General features: G+C 39.6%; 2 protein-coding genes and 1 non-coding gene across 4 annotated transcripts in view; 1 reads left to right on the top strand and 2 right to left on the bottom strand.

Annotated features, from left to right (window-relative positions):
- The window catches only part of ror2 (receptor tyrosine kinase-like orphan receptor 2), a 108,572-nt gene extending 106,577 nt beyond the window's left edge, over positions 1-1,995 (bottom strand). For both annotated transcript variants that reach the window (XM_017697354.2, XM_017697355.2), the window contains exon 1: positions 1,617-1,995. In XM_017697354.2, the coding sequence (XP_017552843.1) occupies positions 1,617-1,707 (91 nt within the window). In that variant the 5' untranslated portion in view covers positions 1,708-1,995. The remainder of the gene's footprint in view (positions 1-1,616) is intronic.
- Positions 1,996-2,923: 928 nt separating this feature from the next.
- sptlc1 (serine palmitoyltransferase, long chain base subunit 1) lies at positions 2,924-16,587 on the bottom strand. The gene is made up of 15 exons (XM_017697356.1): positions 16,505-16,587; positions 15,383-15,490; positions 14,773-14,867; positions 14,443-14,536; positions 13,753-13,825; positions 13,525-13,657; positions 13,242-13,371; positions 12,451-12,540; positions 11,833-11,940; positions 11,579-11,674; positions 9,542-9,638; positions 6,958-7,012; positions 5,935-6,052; positions 4,764-4,837; positions 2,924-4,055 (listed from the first exon to the last, which is right to left on the bottom strand). The coding sequence occupies exons 1-15, from the start codon at positions 16,574-16,576 to the stop codon at positions 3,962-3,964; spliced, it is 1,437 nt and encodes a 478-aa protein (XP_017552845.1). The 5' UTR covers positions 16,577-16,587; the 3' UTR covers positions 2,924-3,961.
- A 3,190-nt stretch (positions 16,588-19,777) lies between these two features.
- Positions 19,778-19,849, top strand: trnam-cau. The gene has a single exon. It is a non-coding gene; the product is annotated as a tRNA-Met (tRNA).
- The last annotated feature ends 1,509 nt before the right edge of the window (positions 19,850-21,358 follow it).

Genomic DNA, 21,358 nt, shown 5'->3' with positions numbered 1-21,358 from the left:
GGTTTTCACATGTACTGTAAATATCCCCCAGATGTGTTCCTTCCAGGCCCCAGCAGATCTGTTATTAAACTCCTAAACTAATTTGATCACTGCGTTAGCGAGGAGGACCCACTCGGAAGCATGGTTTGAGAGAACACCACAGTGGGAACCCCAACATCAATCACTTGGACTAGATGTTATTGTTCAAATTCGCCTTGCTGAATTAGCATTGAGCGTGTTGGGAAATTGGAATGTCATGGCCGTGCACTCACAGCACCAAACTCATGGGCCCAGGCGCTGTTTGACAACAGCTGAGACAAGCGACCAGGTCTTAATCTCAATTTTCCAAGCCTTAAAGTCTGTGAGACTGTAGACTTTGGTCACCCCAGATGACCAGGAGCAAGTCCACAATACATGAAAGGAAAGACATTCCATTAAAGATGGCAGGGCTTACTGTAAAACGAAATTAACATTCTCAAAAATACACCCCTCCTGCAAACAAAAGCCCCTCTTTGTTTGGCTTGAAGACTATTGCCTGTGGGTTCAAGGCCTGCTATTAGCAAGACAACCAATTAGCATGTCAATGGGCCTGCTTGAATATCCCTACACCTTTCTGATGGGGGGTCAACAGTGGGCAGCAAGAAAAAAAGAAGAGTTAAACCTCCTGTGGTCAGCCACAAAGTCACCCCCCGCAGCCCTTTAACTCAAAGCAACGGTCTGGCAGTGGCCCCATTCAGGGCTGAGGCGTTCCTACACCTATGCGCTGATAAAACCGCCACCACAGCAGCAGCAGCAGCTTCAGAAGGCGCTCAAACGCTGCGTGACTCTGAAGAAACGCGGAGGCGGTTTGTTTTGAGGCTCAGTGTCAGACTGAACAGGCTTTGTTAGCCAGGTGAGCCATTTCACTGCGCCGTCATAAAAAGCTTTCAGGTGCAGCTCTGCAGGAGAGGGTGATGAAAGGGTTAGCAGAGAAGCTCCATGAATTCGTTTGCCCCCCTCCCCAACACCCCCTCCCCCTTTACCTCATACCAAATGGCAGAACCCAAACTCCAGCAGGAAACCTCTCCATGGGGAGGTAAGTGAATTAGCCCAACAAAGGCGAGAGATCACTTTTAAATGAGAGTCTGATTAACTTCTGCTCTTCATGCGTCCTGAAGAAAACGCGACTAATCCCTTAAGAACAGCGGCGACCTCAGCATATTGGCCAATATGCATTATTACAGAGCCCATGCTTAACGAGAAGTACGCATCGCGTTCCCTCGCACATGCAGTGGACTTTGCAAAGGGTTTCAAAACTTTTGCAAGTGAACTCAAAGCTATTGCAAGGGAATAGCAAGTTATTGCGAGGGAACACAAGGGAATTTAAAACTATCGCAAGGGATCGCCAAACCTGTGCGACTTCATTTAAAACTATCGCAAGGGATCGCAGCGTCGTTGCAAATGAGTTTTATTTCGCAAAGGCAAGCAGTCCTAACTTTTGTCTCCATCACAAACACGAGAACGCCACCCAGCCCCAGTGCGCTCCGGTCCTCCATCCGCGCTTCTCTTTAAAGAGTGCAGCTACACTTCTCCCCCGGTTCTCCATCAGTGTTTCTCCCAGTATGTGTGGGGTTAAGTCTGCAAGCTCGAGCACTTACCTGAACCCGACGCGTCCAAGACGCACAACGCCAGAATGAAAATGTGGAAGGAATGAATTAAAATTCCACGCGTAATCCTTTCTGTACCCATCCTCGCGCGGTGCCGCTGGTGCCGAGCAGTAGGGAGGGGAGGAAAAAAAACCTACGGACAGAGCATCCGAGATTCACACAGGTACTGCGGGCTTCTCTGAGGCAGGAACCCCTGTGAGAGCGACTCAAACCAGTCTGTGAGAGGAGGCAGTCCCGGCTGTAGCGGCGCGCTCAGGTGTGCAGTGAGTGGAGCTCTGCGCGGCGGCTGATTTCCACAACAACGGCGCGTTTCATTACGCACGACCTCAAGATGATCGCACAGCTTCTCCGCTCCTCGGTGCTCCCGAAGTGTCCTGCTGGAAAAGCGAACAGAGAGCTCATGACGTGGGATGGATCTCTTCCCGAGGGAGGGAAAGCGGGAGAAACTGGGAAACTTCATAGGCTGGAGGAAATGCGCCATCTAGCGGTGAACGGCGAACACTGCGCCAAACATCAAAACCGCTTTGGCTGTTTCTAAACAAGACGTGCAACTCTGTCTCTGTTTACTACATATAAACAGTGTTCTCTCGCAAATGAGAGAGAAGGGAACCACTGCAAAAATGTTAAACCACCACCCCGCTTTCTTTCTGTCTAAGCTAAAGAGGAATTCTACTGAGTTTTCAAAACGTCAGCACAAGTAACGGGTTAAGATGTGAACACAGTCATTCAGAGTGGCTTGCTTGTTTCTAAGTTACTAAGTCAGAATTTTGTACAGTGGAGGTGATAGGAACCAGACGTCCACTTATAAAGGCTCCCTTACAGAAAGTAATTACTCAAAATGGTTAGAAATGCATTGCCTGATTCCTGAGACGTTGTTTTATGATAGATTTGAAACAAGGCTTTTGCTGAATGGTGGAGAGATATGCAAGGTGCAGTAAGGCAAAATAGCCCCCCTTCTTTTTTTTCCTTCTACAGATTTGCCACTATTTTACCACCTTCGACAGGCATATACAAATTCAGAAGATGTGTAGGTTAATTGGTGACTTTGGATAATATATAAAAATGTATACAATGATAGTGATATTAATAATCTACAATAATAATAAAAAACTACATAGTGATAGTTTGGTGCTGGTTTAGCTGGTCAATAAGCATAGTCATAGGACCAGCTGGTTTCTTGTCACCACCACCTTAAAGAAAGACGGCAGTAAGATTCTCTGCAATAAACTATTTGACATCAAACCACTCAAACATTACAACTCAACATGGTTGACATAAAATTGCAAACTGGACACAGAACCCCTTGACAGTTTATTAAGGAAACCCCCACACAGTAAGCAGTTAGCAGCAGCTTAAGGCAGATCACAAACTGTGCATCTACATCAGGCATGATCTTTGGCATGACATAAGCGTATGACTGAACCAAAACATTTACTTTGCATTACAGCTCTATTTTCTTTTATTCTCGTTAGCTGCAAAAGAGGAACTGGTTATGGTTCAAGTTGTGACGTGACAAACCGTCCACTAAAAGCGCAGAAGAAGATGAAGCATATAGCATATTCTGATTTGTTTGGAATAATGTAATAAATCGATATAAAAGGAAACAAAGTACATCCTCATTGATAAGTGCAGTCATGCCACCAGGACAAACTGATAGAATCATGCAACATATCAAAAACAAAAAAGGAAGAGAATCAATATCACATAATAATTTAATAATTTCTCATGGCTTAAAAAAATGTTCCCTTAAAATTCAGAAGAAGAACCTCACAAGTGTGCATGTGTTAAAACACACATTTTTGGCATCCTTACGGAAAAAACTGAAACAGCTTTTGTGGAAGTAAATCTTGTTAATATAGAGAGATAAACATAACACAAACGCAGTGTCTGTAAAAGTAACCACATATATAACAAACATTTCTGCTTAGCATTAACATTTGTTTTCAATATTTATTATACTTTATTATACTTGTAACCGTTATTCAAGGCTTCATAGGGAACAAACAGGTTTGTTGAATCCAACCTACAACATGAAACAGTTTTCATTCATTTCAATGTAAAATTGAGACTCAAAGATCAGCATTTTAGAAATTATCTATGTAGTGAAACACGAACAGGTGCAATTATTATGTGGATTAATTTCTGACAACATAAGATATGGCGAGGTCCCCAGTGCTAATGGCTGTGCCAACTCAACAGCTGTCCAGTGTTTTCTTCCTGCTACTGACAGTATAAAAAGACTCTGAAGCCTCAGAATGGGTGAACAGTCTGCAGCTGACTGACAGAGACGGTGGTGTTGAAATCAACGTCTGTCACCACGCTGGAGGTATTTGCAATCACTCAAGTCTAGCAAGAGCAGCTTCTCGAATACAGGATGTTGCTTTCTCAATTTCCTCCTCGGTCTGCTCCACTGTTACTACGACTCTGATGCTGGAGATGCAAAGAGAATTCACAAAAAGATGTTTCATTTCAGACACAAGAAGGGTAAAATATTAAAAACCAGCCAAAGTTAAAAATGTAAACATGTTTATGAACCAACAGACCTAAATGGCATGGTTTATCACTGTAGTTGGAAGAAAACCTTGTATAAAAATGGGAACTTTACAGAAGAAAAAAAGCTTACTTTACTTTTAGTGTAAGTCAGTGGAATCAGACCCCCCCCCCCAGTAATTTGGGGTCATTTCTTTTGGTCCATTCATTATGAAATGTACTGAAAAATGTCAAAAATGTTTGAGGTTTTCTTCCAACAACAGCGTTACGATTTTACAACTTAAGTATACTGCATTTGTCACAGAGGTAGCCAATATGGCAAAAGTGTAATCTTACAATACTTCAAGAAAATTCATGATACACAATATCACAATATATAATTTTTCAGACATTTCATCTGTTGGAACTGAGAAAGAACTAGTAATGCTACTTTAAAAAACACCATCAATGCAATGATTTTTATTCAGTATTTGGCATACTCTGCTTTACTAAATCCAGTAAAACAGGACCAACTTTGTTCTCTAAAACAAAACATGCAAATAGTCAATGTTCATCAAATACTGACAATACACCCTTTGTGTTCAGAAAAGCATATTGTAATGCATGGTGACAATTTATGATAATATATATGGTCATTGTGAACCATACCTGGGCGGTGGAAGAAAGCGTTCCTCTTTGTCTAGATAGCGAGCCTGAGTGAGAGCTATCTGTCTGTCCAAACACTGCCAAAAAACAGTGACATCATAAATTATAAACCAATTAACACAATCTAACCAAAGCTTTAGTCTGTATTAATGTTCCTCTGAAATTTCCCTTTCTACCGTACTGTGCAAGTCAGTCCATTCATTCGTTTTTCATTTCCAGTGAAAATAGCAATTAAATACAAATATTCAACAGAAACTTACAGACGGCTCATCAACTAAACATAATAATGACATCTTTTGTATTCGGTGCAAATTTTACTTTTATTCCAGCATCTTTTCAGGATATTCAATTTCAGTTTTTCAAGGAAATGTGTTCAGATATTTCCTCCAAAGTTCAGTCTTAGAGGTTGGTTGTGCTTTCTGCTTTTCACAATGCAAGTAATTCTACCAAAAATTCTGCCAACCACACCTCTGCTGCTCTAGAGTCCAGTGGCGGCACTTTATACCACTGCATTCTACGCTTTGCATTGCGCTTTTTGATGTAAGACTTTAATGCAGCTGCTCGGCCAAGGAAACCCATTCCATGAAGCTCTCTATGCTGTTCTTGAGCTAATCTGAAGGCCACATGAAGTTTGGAGGTTGACTGCAGAAAGTTGGCAACCTCTGCGCAGTATGCGCCTCAGCATTCGTTGACCCCGTCATTTTTACATGGTCTACCACTTCGTGGCTGAGTTGTTGTCATTCCCAATCTCTTCCACTCTGTTATAATACCACTAACAGTTGACTGTGGAATATTTAGTAGCGAGGAAATTTCACAATTGGACTTATTGCACAGGTGGCATCCTATTATGGTACCACGCTGGAATTCACTGAGCTCCTAAGAGCGACCCATTCTTTCACAAATGTTTGTAAAAGCAGTCTGCAGTCCTAGGTGCTTAGTTTTATGCGCCTGTGGCCATGGAAGTGATTGGAACACCTGAATTCAATTATTTGGATGGGTAAGGAAATACTTTTGGCAATAGTGTATGTCCTGAATGGGTCTTTTGACTGAAAATTATATAAATAAGTGGTCTATGATTCTTGCACAAAAGTTATTCAAGTATTGTATGTACTGCATGTTTCAAAAGTAATTCACTCTGTATGCTTGTCCCCTGTTATTTGGGGCCCTGTCTTACATAGTCGATGATGGATCGTAGTGTCCTGACATCACTCTCTCTGGATCCTGTGCTGTGCTCTAGTTGGAGATGGAGTGCTGGAGCAAACGCCTCCCCGACTACCTTCAACCCTGGAATGCTAGAACGCACAACCCAACATCAACACAGGACCTCTCCATAAAAAATAAATAAATAACTAAATAAACTCACAACACACTATTATTAATGTGAACAGTAATGTTACTTTTTGTAGATACCAGCAGACATTTGTTTACAGATTACTGAGTGAATCATAGCATCCAGACCAACAAAAACATTGTGCAATCTACACCTGTCACAATCATAAAATTTTAGTTGGTGATCAATCGCCATATGAACAACTATGATTAACAATGTCTTGTTTGAAAGCTAAAGTGTGCAATTAGGCGTATCAACAGTTTGCTTCCTGTCATTTCTCAGTAGCTTCCAATAGACACAATTTGAACAAACCTTACTCACTTCTGCCCTCTAAAGGTGTTAGTTAGATCTTTTGTAGATTTCATAAGACCCATGACAAGTCTTAGTAAAAGCATTTTATTCTTTTTTTATAGATAAATTTGCTTTATCCCAATAGACGAAAACACACCCAACTCAGTTTTTGTTGCAACATAAATATATGATTATGAAAGCTAACAACTGTGAAACATGCTTGCAATCAGCTCAATCAGGCAATTATGCAATATTTGTGATAGGCCTTTACCTCAAATGTATGATTCAAGACTGGTATCCAGCCCCTCCCAATCAATCCGTTTCTTTACTGAATAACACACTCAAATATATTTTGTTTCTCGGCTAATTGTGTTTGCAGACCGTGAGTCACTCTCCAACTCTTTCCAATAATAACAGACCTTCTGAATAACCTTCTGTTTCCATTAACTACATCACAGTTTTTGGTATGGTAACATTATAGAATTGTTTTGATTTGTAGAACTCTACAGAAGTTTTTGAACAAGCACACATTGCTCTTTTATTGAAAAACCATCAGAATACATAACTACAACTTACTCTTGCAATGCTTTGTGGGCATGTTTGCACTTTTCCCTCAGGATGGTGAAAATTTCTGTATAAGAGAAAGAAAAGAAGAAAAAAGGGGAATTTTCACCTTAGGTTAAGTTATGTGACTGATGCTTAAAAGAGCCAAGGCCCAGCCAGAAAAGCAGTAACGAGTCCAACATAAGCCCAGCACACAATTAATACACACTGCTAAGATGTGACCAGGGCTGTGGAACCCTAGGCACCTACTGCTGAGAAAAATGTGCTAGAAAGCCCCTGCCAGGCTTTGCCAGTTTTCCCTCCACTAGGATCAGATATCTGTACTCAAATTCTTATTGAAACAAAAAATATGCAAATGTCAAAACAGATCTAGGATCATGAAGAATTATACCTACTAGTTCTTTCCAGACTCTCTCTCACAGTATTCAAGTATGTCACTATATACCCTTTCCATTCATGACTAAATGCAAACTGTCTTTTCAAAACAAGATACTAAAAAAAGCCTTTTGGAAAAGAGGTGCATGATATTTTTGCAATACGTTTGCAATATGTCTTCAAGGCACTCAGTGACCACATTTATTAGGAACAGTCATGTGATTATCCAATCATGTCGCAGCTGTGCAATGCATAAAATCATGCAGACACGGATCAAGAGCTTCAGTTAATGTTCACATCAACCTTTACAATGGAGAGAAACATATCTACGTGACTTTGATTGACCAGGTTGTTGTCCAGTGAGCAGCAGTTCTATGGGCAGAAACACCTTTTTGATTAGCGAGGTCAGTAGAGAATGGCTAGATATCAGTCTAACAGGAAGGCTACAGTAACTCAACCACTCTTGTGAACAGTGGTGATCATAGCGGCATCTCTGTAAACACAACACTTTGAACCTTGAGGCAGATGGTCTACAGCAGCAGAAGACCATGCTGGGTTCCACACCTGTCAGCCGAACAAGAATCTCAGGCTGTAGTTGTGACAGAAACTGGACAGCTGAATATAAGAAAAATGTCACCTGAGTGGTCTGAGTAATCTTAATTTTTGCAGAGTCTCAGAATCTGGTGTAAACAGCATGAAACCATCCCAACCTGCCTTGTGTCAACAGGAAGTGGGGATGTAATGGTTTGGGAAAAGTTTTCTTGGCATACACTGGACCCTTTAATACTAATCAAACATTGTTTGAATGCCACAGCCTATTTCAGTACTGCTGTGGACCATATACATCCCTTTATAACCACAATTTATCTTACCTTGCTGTATGATATGCACCTTGTCCCAAAGTAGAAGTCATCTTAAACTTGTTCAGTGAACATGATAATAAATACAGTACGCTTATAGAGCACATTTGGGATGTAGTAGAACAAGAGGTTCACAGAGTGAATGTGCAGCTGACAAATCTGCAGCAATTATCTGGTGCAATAATGTCAACATGAATCAGATTATATAAGAAATACTTCCACTATCTTGTTAAATCCATACCACAAAGAATTGAGGCTATTGAGAGAGCAGATAAGGCCCTCTCATATTATTAGAATGGTGTTCCTAATGAAAAAGGCCAGTTAGAGTATCAAAAACACAGAGAACCCTTCATGTGATGCTTGTATTAGGTATAGAATGAATATGAGATGCTCACAGGACACATAAGACGTTTGGTGATCAATTAGATGTTCATTTGCACAGGGGTCAACATTGCTTAGTGAACTGATCAATTTTTTTGAATTTTTAAAAATGTAACATTGCCATAACGTGGCCACCACAACAGCTAAAAGGACGGGAGGTCAAAATTCTGCCCACAACTGCCCAGAGTATTGTTTTCATAGCATGTGACAGTAAAATGGATGTAATGACAAAGGCAGCGCTAACAATAAAGAAAGAATCTCATGACAATGACGAGAAAAAAGACAAATTATGAAAAATTATTTTGAGATGGATGTGATATACTGAAAAGTATGCCACCAGTTTTCACAACAGTAACTCGTTTAGAAAGCAAACTCAACCGCAGCTTTCAACACAATCACTGTTGTAGTGCAATGATCTTCTGTATCAGCGATAAGAAACTCACAGAGCAGACTGATAAAAGCCTATAAAGGCTTGTTTGTATATACGATAACCATGTTTCTGTAACTGGCCACAAATTCTAATAAAAACACTCAGTATTGTGAAGCCATTATTATGACAATAATTAGCAAAAATATACACTGCATGGCTCTAATGTGAATGAGCTGCTTTTTTAACTACTCAGCTTTTATTCAGCAGACTGAGGTCTGGTGTGTGTTAGAAGAGCCCTGTAGTTTCTCAAAGGTTAAATGTAAAAACTTTGTCCAGCTTTCAGCATATGGTATGGATCAGGAGGATATCAGTCTCTCTCACTCGCTTTCTTTTTCTATTTGAAGTCTTGCCAGTTCAATTGAGTAGAGGAATGCACCTAATCATTTGATGGTTTTCAAAAAGGCAAACAACTCAGATTAATCTACTCACCACTTCTTCTTTCTGCACTCATCCTACACAGCTTTTTCGGTACATTTTTATACAATGAAAGATGAAGTGCAAGTGAGAAACCAAGATTATGAGTGCTGCAAATTATTCTTCATGCGCATACCTGGGTCCTCTTCCATGATGTTGAGGGCCTCAATTGCAGCTGAAGCCAGCATGGGTGGAAGAGAGGCTGAGAAACAGTAGCCTTGTCCAGACAGACGCTAAAACGCACACATGCACATCAGTGAGAAGACATTTCCATGCAGTCACCACTTAACATCTAGATAACAGTATTCCGGTATTCTTCATAAACCACGGCAGCTATTCAAACTCAATGCTAAGAAATGCTGCTCCTCTTGGTGAATCTAACGGTTGCTCTGATCGAGTGGTTCCATCTGCGAAGTATCTGGACTTCATGCAACGATATTTGGGTAAGCTTGAATTTTTGTCAGTGTACATTTCAAAGCACATATGTATAAAATTATACCCCTTTCTTTTGATCATTTACACCACAATTCAAAGATCATTCTTCAAATGTTTTAGACTGTATGATCTGATTCAGATCAAGCACAGCTCTAAAGTAAAAACAAGCCACGTCATATATTTAAACTAGAATGTTAATGATTAACTGTTAATCAACAAATCCTTAATGTCCCATAAACAATTGATACTTAAACAGGCAGATTTTTAATAAACCTGAGGATGCTTTTTGCTTTGAAGGCATGAGAGTGCAAGAGCACAAATTGTTCTAGTAGTAGTGATGCACAACTCCTGGTTTTCTGAAGTTAAATCGCAGGCTCCACTTCATTGTAACCGGTAGCACGAGAGACAATGACGAAGGGATATAGAAGAGATCAAACCATCCTACATGTAGCTACAGATCACAGTGATGAAAATTCATGCGACTCATTTGCCAAAAGTCGACCCTGAACTCCAAGCATGTTAGAGTTGGAGACTGACCCCTTCTCCTGTGGTTCTGTTGGTATTTCTAAACAAAAATGGCATTTAGCTACAAGACATAGTGCAGAGAAGCTACAACTTCATGTTGCTTCTGTTGAGTACAGTCATAAGCTTTGCCTACAAAGGTGTTTGTTAGCTAATAATTAGCCTGTCTAGTCTGTGCTATGAGAAAAAAAGCTTAAGTTTAAAATAAAAAAATAAAAAAAACTTAAAGTTAATGGTTGTGTAAACTGTGCACACGAACCTCAAGCTAACCCTGGTCAGGTCATATATGTCCTTTAACTTGGGCTAATAATCCGGTGTGTGGTAAATATATACGCAAACGCAATGCATAGTGTTACTGCCATTTACGGTGGAAAGAAAAAGTATGTGAGCCTTTTGGAATTTTATGGTTTTCTGCATTAATTTGTCAGAAAATGTGATCTAATCCTTATCCAAGTCAAGTGTATTGACAAATATAATGTGCCTAAAATAATAACACAATAATAGCACACATCACCATGAAACTATCTTCCCAACCGTAAAGTATGGTGGAGGAAACATCATGATTTGGGCCTGCTTTGCTGCATCAGGGCCTGGCCAGCTTACAATCATTGAGGGGAAGATGAATTCCCAAGTATATAAAAAAATTCTACAGGATAATGTGAGTGTCTGGACATCACCTTAAACTGTGTAGACGTTGGGTGATGCAACAGGACAATGACCCAAAACACTGGAGCAAGTCCACAACAGAATAGTTTATGAAAAACAAAATCCGCCTTTTGGAGTGACCAAGTCAGAGCCCAGATCTCAACCCTACAGAAATGCTATGGATTGACTCAAAGACAACCATACACATGAGGCATCCAAGGAACATGAAGGAGCTGAAGCAGTTCTGCCAGGAAGAATGGGCTAAAATTCCTCCTGAATGATGCAGGTCTGATCCACAGCTATAGGAAGCTGGATGAGGATCAGATCACATTTTGACAAATTAATGCAGAAAACCATAAAATTCCAAAAGGTTCAAATACTTTTTCTTGCTACTGTATGTTATATTAGGCTTCATTTTGTTATTCAATAAAGCCTAAACCATGTCTGTGATTTTAGGTTTGTCTGTTACAATTAAGCACAGACGAATAACAGCCAGTTATCCATGAAAAACCTTTGGCTTTTCACTATACAAACAAGCGTGGCACTGAAAGAGCAAGAACTGATCATTTACCTGATGATCAATAACAAATGATCGTCCACAGCAGAATCCACCTATGGAAGCCACAGCATTCTCCATGTTGGCACTTATGAGATCAATGTCATCGATCTATATTACAAACAGTAAAAATCACAATTACATTAAAACTCATTAGCAGAGTCTCATTTGTTTAGTTTAGTTTTTTTGTGTTTTTTTTAACCAAAGAATGTAGAATGTCAGCTTTAAGAGCAGTATTCCTTCAGTAATGGCAAGACAATGTTACTCACACTGACTCCAAAGTGCTCTGTGACTCCTCGCCCATGCTCTCCCAACACACCGAAAGACATGCTCTCCTCCAAAAATATGCGTACTTTATACTTGTACTTCAGCTTCACCTGCGAATATCAACCACACCCATGACAACAGTATATTTACAAGCTATGCCTCCTCAGCACACGTTAAATTAGAGACTGAGTAAGCATTAGTAGACATGGCACAGCACCACTTTTACTTTTCTAAGACTGAAATCTTGAGTTTCATATGTTCCAATATTTCATCCTTAAAACGTACTAGCTTTAAAAAGGAAAAAAAATGAGCATCTGAAAGTATGCCTTCATGTTCAAAGTACTCAAACAATCCTACCACACAAATGCTATGCTATCAACATCACACCACACAGTATGAGTGTAAATATTTAAGAATATATTTGTTACAGGATTAGATCAGATTCATTCTTTCTATCCTTTTGACATCTAACATTTTTTGCTGATAATATCTGGGTACAGATATGTCTTCTCTATATTTTAGTTCAAGATATCCCAGAGGTCAATATGTGATCTCTTAAAATCAAATCTTATAATTTAAGTAAAGCTAAAGTGAAATCATGCTACAGTTGCATTTCTCACCAGCTCTGGGAGAGGGCAGATATCTGAAGTGTTCATGTAAAGCCCCTCTACGACAATGAATCTTCTTGTGACTCTAGCCTTGCGTGGATTCTGGTGAAAAACACACACAGACACACACATTCATACAAGAACATTTAAATATTATTTTTGTCTTGTACAAATACATATACTATATATACTGTTCTCACATTTTATACTGAATTTCACATTTTAGGACAAAACATAAAATGTGGCCTGTGCAAAAGTTGGCACATTTTATGTGCTATATTTTTATATACTATATATTTTATCTTAAAGTCAGCAAATAAATATAAATTGTGCATTTTATTTGAAGATATTGTAGTGTGTTCTCTGCAGAGGACATTTTCATTTATTTTCACTTAGAAAATCTATTATTTGACCATGTGTGTTCAAATATTTGCACAGAACTGTGTTATATAATATCCATTAACTAAAGCCTCTGCTCCCAGCACACCTAATCCAACTAAGCAGCTCATTAACAACCCCTTACTGAGCTGAAGTGTGTTTTATAGCAGGAAAATACTACATTGTGCAGGGGGTATTCCAGGACCAGGACTGTGAGACTGTACTTCTCCATTACTTGATATGCTACTTTAGTTTGTCTATCTGTACAGCAGGGATCATCAGTTCTGGTTCTAGAGAGCCAGAGTGCAGCAGAATTTTAGAGCAAGGAAATCACCAAACTGTGTTGGACTCTCTGTGACTAAACTTGACAATCCCATGTGTTCTCTATAATGCACTACAGTTAAACTCTGTCTCCTCTTTCTCACCTTCTGGTCTTCAAGCTCCTGCTCTTTCAGCAGCCGCTCCAGGTCCTCCATGTCATTGTGTTTAAAGTATTTGATGAAGCTGCGGGAAGCCTGCAGGCCCTTCTGGATGGAGAAACATGCTGCTTCATCCCTGGAGAAACAATCAATTTAAGAGACGATAAAGACCAACCAATAATCGGACTGATATTGGATTTTGTAATATCACAGTTCATCTCACATAAAAATACAGAAGACAACGTGGAGCATTAGAACAAAGACCTCTGGGCGATCCACAGGCACTTACACAAAGACTATGTCGCCCCTCTTGGAGTATGCAGGAATAGCGCTGGCTATGGTGGCAAAGCCATAGGAATATATAATGGCCTCCTCTGTTTTCATGAACTTAGCCAAGCGTTCCTCTAACTCCAGGTGAACATCTAGAAAAATGGTTGCAAAGGCATAAAACTTTTAGGACTTCACAAAAAAATCTATTTTTTACCTCTCAAAAATTTGAGGACAGATGACCACCTACCAAATGTTCCATAGAAGCCTCTTGGACCACATGTACCAACACCATACTTCTTAAGAGACGCCAGGGCCTTTTGCTGTCAAAAAAAAAAAAGAAGAAAAAATTATAAAACTCTGCAGAGACACCATTTGTTACTATGAAAAACCTTGTATGCTTTCCTCTCATAGCAGTGCTACAGTAGACCCAAGAGTGAGATTTTCTGGTTTAAACACCACAAATACCACCTTCTAATGATGTATCTTGAAGATGAAAGTGAATGAGTTTGTGTTATGTGATGGATACAACAAAGAACAAGAATAAAGCACAATAGAGGTCAAAAGCTCTAGATCAGTGGCTAGCAATATGGATTTGTTGGGCACTGTATAGATTTCTAGTGGTTGTGTAATGCATTATGGGTATTGTTGAAAGAGATGGACCAAAACAATGAAAACCTGTGAAATCTGTAAAACCAATTATATGAAGGGACGCAATGCTGAACAACAGAATACCATATAACATAACAAATAACATATTAAACTTTATTTTACAGCCAGACTGCCTTTGCAATCTCTGAAAACAATAAGTATGATTCTAAGATTTAATAAGCAGAGTCTGATCTAAGCACCACTCAGCATTCAGAGATGGATACAATCTAAATTTTAAGAAGCGTGGAAAAGTGCTTAGCCTAATGGCTGCATTCACAGTGTTACAAACCTTAACACGCTCATTGTCGAGCAGGCCCAAGAAGTTAAATGAGGCAAAGTTAATGCACTCTTTCCCATTTACAGTGATTTTGTGGCTTGGAGGGCTGTAAAAGAGAAAAAAAAACAAAAAAACACTGCCATTAGCAATAAACAGGAACACTGCGCATTTCAATTATTTTCCCATCTGGGAGAAGATAAGAGTTGCTGTAATCAGTCAAGTTAATACAAATACCATGTCCAAAGTGGGATGATATTCAGGCATCACTATGCCCTAACATAATCCTGTTAACCAGTGAGAACCAAGAGGAAAGTGCATGAAAGATGTAGGAAGCGATCTTACCCAGTGACAACATCATAATTTAGGGATGGGTGGTCATTGGACACAGCAGGAACCAGAGGCTCTGGCTGCCACTCTTCGATTAACTCCTCTTTTTCCTGAAACACACAGTAGACAGAGACTTTAACCTTATATCACCTGGAAAAAACTAAGTCTTTCATTTCTAAGATTAATAGTTTTAGCCTAAAAGCACACCATATTAGGAGTATTATTAAACAAAAATGTCATATTACGCTATAATCTACTTTTGACAACCATGTAAAAAAAAAAAAACTCATTTTGCTTTTATTTTTTGATCCAAAAACAAAACTGAAGCTCCTAGGAGAGAAAAATAAAAGACGCATAAATAGTTTTGATTGCAGCAAAGGAATTGTTTCTCCTTTTCTTTTAGAAATACCATGAAGTGCTTTTAATATTACAATATTTCCAATTCTAAAATAGCAAAATCTGTATTCTGTACACTCTATTCAATCATCCTCCAATCCCTGTATCAAAAAAAGGATAGACAAAATTCATTTACATGAACTGAGACACAGTTCAGGTCAACAATAATGAAAACCTATTAAAACTGGTCTATATTTAAGATCCAATAGAACATTCAGGAACTCTCTACCTTCTCAGTGAGATCAGACCTCTCCTGAAGCTTGTACGTCTTTGAGAAAAGCAGCCTGATTATCCACAAAATCAGGATTCCTTCCAAAATCAAATGATAGGCCGGGGCCTAAGAAAAGAAGCAAATAAGTCATTTAAAAAGTTTCTATTACACACAAGCATTTAGTACATCATCACAATTCTAGAAATAAAATCAGCCTGTCAGCATCTCTGGTTGTGGTTATTCAATGATTTTATTTTTTTTTTTTACCTAGGAAAACATAGAGGAAATCTCATAACATGTAGCTGTCAATAAGATGTATGAACATGTTTCTATGACGTCCATGATGTCCATGACAAACATTTTACTTTACGCCCTGGTAGAAATACACAGTGTAAAAGTGCCTTTGGTGTAAGTTAATTTTAAGAGAAGTAAACACAATCCAACAAACAAACTTCTCAGGTTAATAATACACTGTATTGAGGTGGCAGAGGATCACTAACTTTATTAATGCAAGCTTTAATATAATCTGATAAAGAAATAGTATAATATATTCTAGCATTGTGATATTGGGTTTTATCAGTCCCGCCAGAAACACCACTGAAGAGTGAAGGCAGTGGCTCTTAGACCCATGAGTTCTATATGGAACCATTTTATGCTTAAATGGTTCTTCAGAGCGACGGAGAATGTGCTGCAGATGGATCTATACAAAACCGTTTTGAAAACGGTAGACAGCACTAAAAAGGGCTGTTCTAAGCTTGACATCGTAACAACAGAGGAGCTCTATTCGGTGCTATAGGTTAGCTATACAACCATTTTCAAAGACTCTACATACAACCACACATAGCACATTCTTCATCAATCTGAAAAATCCGCCCTCCAAAGAACCACTTATGTTCTAAAAAGACCCGTTCATTTAGCTAGAAATCCATCTTTCTAAGCGTGTAGCTTGATGTTTCCCTGACAGCCAGAGTTTCCTTCCTCAACTCGACCAACAAACGTTAAGCAGGTGAGACGACTTTACTCTTTTTGTCCATTTCCCATTAAACTCGCCCTGAAACGGCACTGAAGCGCGTTCTCCACAGAGCAAACACAAAACGGAAAGATGTATGGCGACCCAGTCGCTTTAAAATCGGCACTAACCTCATAAAAAGCTTGAACCATCTCTACTAACACCCACTGCTGCCCTGACGCCATCTTGGTGGTCTGGATCATATGACCAGGGCTCGAGCTCGCCCTCGTGCGGAAACAACTGCAAATAATTATTTTTATGTTTCAGATTTTTTAAGACATTCATAATATTTATTAGATTATATTTGAACTGTTTGCCCTAAATTACACACTGAAAATACTATTTTTAATTAACTATAAAAAGTGTTTTTTATCGTTGGTGTATGTATGTAAAACATGTACATAAAGTATTTCCCAACTGGAAATTGTAAGTAAATTTATAATAGAATATCATTATTATATTACCATGAATAAAAAGCATTATTATGAAAAGCTTTCACCATTGTTTCAAATTCTACCTTGAATAAAGCAGAAGCAATGTTCTCTGTCCCTTTGAATCCTAACAAGAATGACCAAATGATCCCTGATGTACGGAGCGCCGCTGGTGACATCCTGTATAAATAAAAATAATGCATGGCCACACCTTATGAACGCATGGGAATGGGATCCTAATGCGTGGCCACGACTTAGTAAGGCATTGGAATGAAATTATTAAGTTGTGGCTATGACTTAGTAAGGCACGGGGACGAGATCGCAGCTTACTAAGTTAGTATTAGGATCCGGTTCCCACGCTTTACTAAGTCATGGCCACGACTTAATCATCTCATTCCCATGCCTTACTAAGTCGTGGCCATGCATTATTTTTATTTATACAGGATGTCACCAGCGGGGCTCCGTACTGATGGGATATTTATTGATAAATATATTTTTTTTCTTAAAGATTTCCTGATCTTTCTGGTTTGTGCAAAATGTGGTTGAACAACCTTTGCAGAATCATAATTTCACCAATTCTTGAAAACGACGTAATTCAGTTGTTGAGCTGTAAATACAGTCATTTAGTTTAAAGTGAAATGAAGAGACTTTCTAGAGAAATTTCCTGACTGACTTCTTTACAGTAGTGGTGACCTAAGAGGGGAACTAAGAGTTACAATGTCTCCAACACAAATATGGCCATATTTTGGCTTACGACCACCTCCAGTGCCTCTCTGCCTTGAATGGATTATGGTTATGGAATGGTTATCAGGCAACGTTTCAGTGCAAGTCTTCAACTTGACAGTACACATCTCAGTTTAGGTCGGTGTAAAGTCATTGTTATTTTTTACTAGCATCTCTGCTCTATGATGGGCCCTTACTGAGGGAAGGATTCTAATGCATTGCTTAGGTGAGGAAAAAACAAATGACTATTGATTTAAACTCAGAGGAGACCATTAACTGGTGAAGCAGGTCAGACCTCTGGCTTGGCGGGGGCCATCAGCACAAACTCTATAGAACTAATAAGAGGGACTGGATTTGTGGGGAAGGTGAGGGGATGCCATTTCTCCAGCCAACAAAAAAGAAACCAGACAAAAACAAACCCCTTATGAAGTTCCTCTTTTGCTCCCCCTATGAAATAAGCTGAGTCTGTTGTTGATACATTAAATCTATGCATATTTGAGCTATACACCTGCCTAAAAGTGTTGCTGGTCATCAACATACCGTTAAATGTATCTATTTCACATCTACATGAATGCCTGGACTGAAGGTTTCCCAGCAGAGCATTGACCAGGTCATCACACTTGCTACACCTATTTGTCTTCTCCCCTGAGTGCATCCTGGCTTTCACTTCCCCAATTTAGCGCACACATACATACATCCACATGACATAAAAGAAAACAGAACTCTTTGTATCAGACGACTATTTTAGTCATTGTAGGTGCTTTTAACAGTGGGCAGGGATTAGTATCGGCACTCTGACTGGCCTACAGATACGCAGCTCCATACACAGCAGAGTTTGATGCATTCCTCCATCACTAAAAGTGTGTGACTATGCCACAGTGGCCCTGCTGCGGGTTTAGACCAGACGTTATAGCCTTCACTGCCCTTGTGCATTGATTAGCCTTGGATGCCCAACACCCTGTTGCTGGTTTGTGTTCAGTATGTTTTGGACTATTATGAGCAAAAAATAATTTGGCCTATTTTGGTCAGCTGGACATTACATTACATCTCTCTACACATATTACTATTCAATACCACTTTACTTATAATCCATACTTTTGCTCCTATTTTTGCTCTTGTTTCTCTCTTTACTGTATTTTGTACTACTGAAATAGAAGATCTATGTATCTATTTTTCTGTCTATCTAACTATCGCTGTATATCTAAACTGAAGACTTACAAGTCTAAGAAAAGTTACTGTAACATTGTTACAGACAGTTTATATTCATAAATGGCTGCATCTAAAAATAGGAGAAATATCAGTCTACAAGCGACAACTATTAATACGTATTTGGGAGAAGAAAGAAGACTTCACCCTTCTCTTCCTATTGTTTTTAAATTGTGGAACAGATAAACCCCATCACAACTGGAGTAGCGAAATTAAATTGGCTTCATTTCGGAAGACTTTTTTTCAACTCTAGTACCAATTGCATAAGAAAATTGTACAAGCAACAAATGAACCACAGGAGAAGTAGACATTCTAAGAAGCTTAAACAATATATATCTACGTCAACATATTTCCAATGGACCAATAAATACTGGCCCTACGTGCGGAGCCATACGATTCTGCTACAGACGTTCTCGCTCTCTTCATCCAAGCTTTTGCTCCGCTGCTCTCTGTGATTCAGTGGTGCTGTCCTGGGTCTCTGTGGTTTCTGACTGCGCTATCTCATCAGCTTGACTGCCGTCGATGCTTAGCAGTCTGTCAGGTTTTTCAGACTGCTGTGTCTTTGGTGTCTGAATGAATAGTTTTGCATCAGCCAGGGAGCAGCTCAGCGCCTCTGGATTCACTCCTTCAGGCAAGAGAAACTCCCGCCTGAACTCCTGGACTCAGAGCATGTCTGTGATGGTAAAGAGGAACAACGTCAGGCCACAGACTGAACACAGGCCAGGGAATGTCCATGAATTGGTCGAATGAAGGCTGTAACCTGTAAAGACTCAACATCCTCTTCTCCAGCTGTGTTGACTCTTGATTGCTCTGTCAGATAGCATTGCAGCTCTCTTTGATTTGACCTGAGCACGGTGAGCTGCTCAGGTTTAATTAAAAAGCCTGTTTTACTTCAAGTGAGTTCCTGAACTGTCCTGTCATTACCCCAATTCTCCAGTGAGTGTCAGTAAAGAGAAAGTGTGTGACATCAACCCAGTCATTTTCTAAGTGTGTCAAGTCAGGTAAGTGAAGTTGGCTGCTTGGGTGTATCTCAGACGTACAGTGAGCAGAGTGGCGCAGCGGAAGCGTGCTGGGCCCATAACCCAGAGGTCGATGGATCGAAACCATCCTCTGCTAGAAGCTGATTATATTACAGCCATTATGTAGGTTGAGCAACTTAAAGCTAAGATGTTAAAAATGAGGACGTTTCCTTTTAGCAGCCAGTTTATCCTCCTTTTCAATTAAGTTTCAGTATAAACAGTTTTAACCACCCATCATCCACCTGGGCTGTTCCATTACTTTATTAGCTCTTAAAGGGGGCAATAATATCATGTACACTAGTGTCAAATTTGGCAGCATAACTTTCCCAGAATTCATTTCAAGCTGACATTTCCCTTTTCAAACCTCAAAAGAATGGTGGACAAAGCTGCAAAGTGCTAAGCCATAGCACACAATAAACGTCTTTAAAGTGCTTAATATTTCAAAACCAAAGCTTGGCTTTAAGCTACACCCTTCTCCATCTCTGACACACGACTGCTGATACAACTCTGTCACTTCCCTCTGCTAGCTGGCTGCTTCAGGCTACATGGCTAACAAAAACAAAAACAAAGGAATTGCAACTTGGTTTAGAACAAGACAAAGTAATTACTCACATATTGGCTATTTTCAGACTTCTCAAAAAATGTTTTGCATAGCAAAGTTTGCATGGTTGGCCGATAAGCTCACTCAGCCAAGGCTGCCAAGGCCAAGTGTGTTCCATTTGAATAATCTGCTCCTCAAAGTCCTCTCCTCCTCCATTTCTACTGCGAGTACCTGCTTATGTAACATAGGTGTGATGCATGTCCAAGTGGTGAGTGGAAGTGGGCAAGGACAAGTTGAAAAAAGATTCAAGATTCACTCACTTCGCTACGTACGTGATAAGTGCTCCTGCTCAGGACCAAGGTGTTTGGTTTTAAGTCCTAGGTGTCAGCAGGGTGGTGCAGAAGAAGCATGCTGGGCCCATAACCCAGACCTTGATGGACTCATGTCATCCTACAGCATATATTACATCTAACTGAGTGAGATATTTGATCTGGTCCTCTTCGTTAGTGGTTTACAGTGCAAACTGTTTTGCATAGTGGTGAGTCAGATTGAGGTAGGATGGTGCTGTGTGTGTTATGAGATGTAAACAAAGTCATTCAGAGTGGTTTGATGTGAAATGGTTCGCTAGACACACTTACCAGCTCTGATTTCTTTACAGTGGTGATGATAGGAGCCAGGGGTCACAATGTCTACAGCATAAAAATAGCCATTTTATTTACTATTCAGAACCAACAGTAAACCTGCACGTGTTTTCTGAGTCCTGTATGGAGTTATGGTGTTATGGTGATGATGGTAAAATGGTGATAAATCTGACTTTCTGCGAAGTTGATTTTAGAGGCAGTAAAAGCTTCAGACATTTGGTTCCTTTCACCACCACTGTGAACAATTCTGACTCTGTTACTGTAAGTTTCTCTTAAATGAAGCATTTCACGCCCAACCACTCTGAATGACTTTGTGTACATATGATCTGTTTAACTGATTAACCCTTGCAACAAAAAACAGTATATCACTGTTGCTGGAATAAAACTTCCTATCTCCAAAATGGTAACTATACAGGAGAAGGAA

Source organism: Pygocentrus nattereri, chromosome 18, assembly GCF_015220715.1.
Source record: "Pygocentrus nattereri isolate fPygNat1 chromosome 18, fPygNat1.pri, whole genome shotgun sequence".
Lineage (NCBI taxonomy): Eukaryota > Metazoa > Chordata > Actinopteri > Characiformes > Serrasalmidae > Pygocentrus > Pygocentrus nattereri.
This window is presented reverse-complemented; position numbering and strand designations above follow the sequence as displayed.

Excerpts from the sequence above, each read along its gene's own strand:
- sptlc1 (XM_017697356.1), bottom strand. The coding sequence starts at position 16,576 with ATGATCCAGACCACCAAGATGGCGTCAGGGCAGCAGTGGGTGTTAGTA. Across the intron at positions 13,826-14,442 it reads TCGACAATGAGCGTGTTAAG|CAAAAGGCCCTGGCGTCTCT; the intron begins GTTTGTAACACT and ends TTTTTTTGACAG. Across the intron at positions 11,941-12,450 it reads TCTGCCCTCTCCCAGAGCTG|GTGAAGCTGAAGTACAAGTA; the intron begins GTGAGAAATGCA and ends TGATATTCGCAG.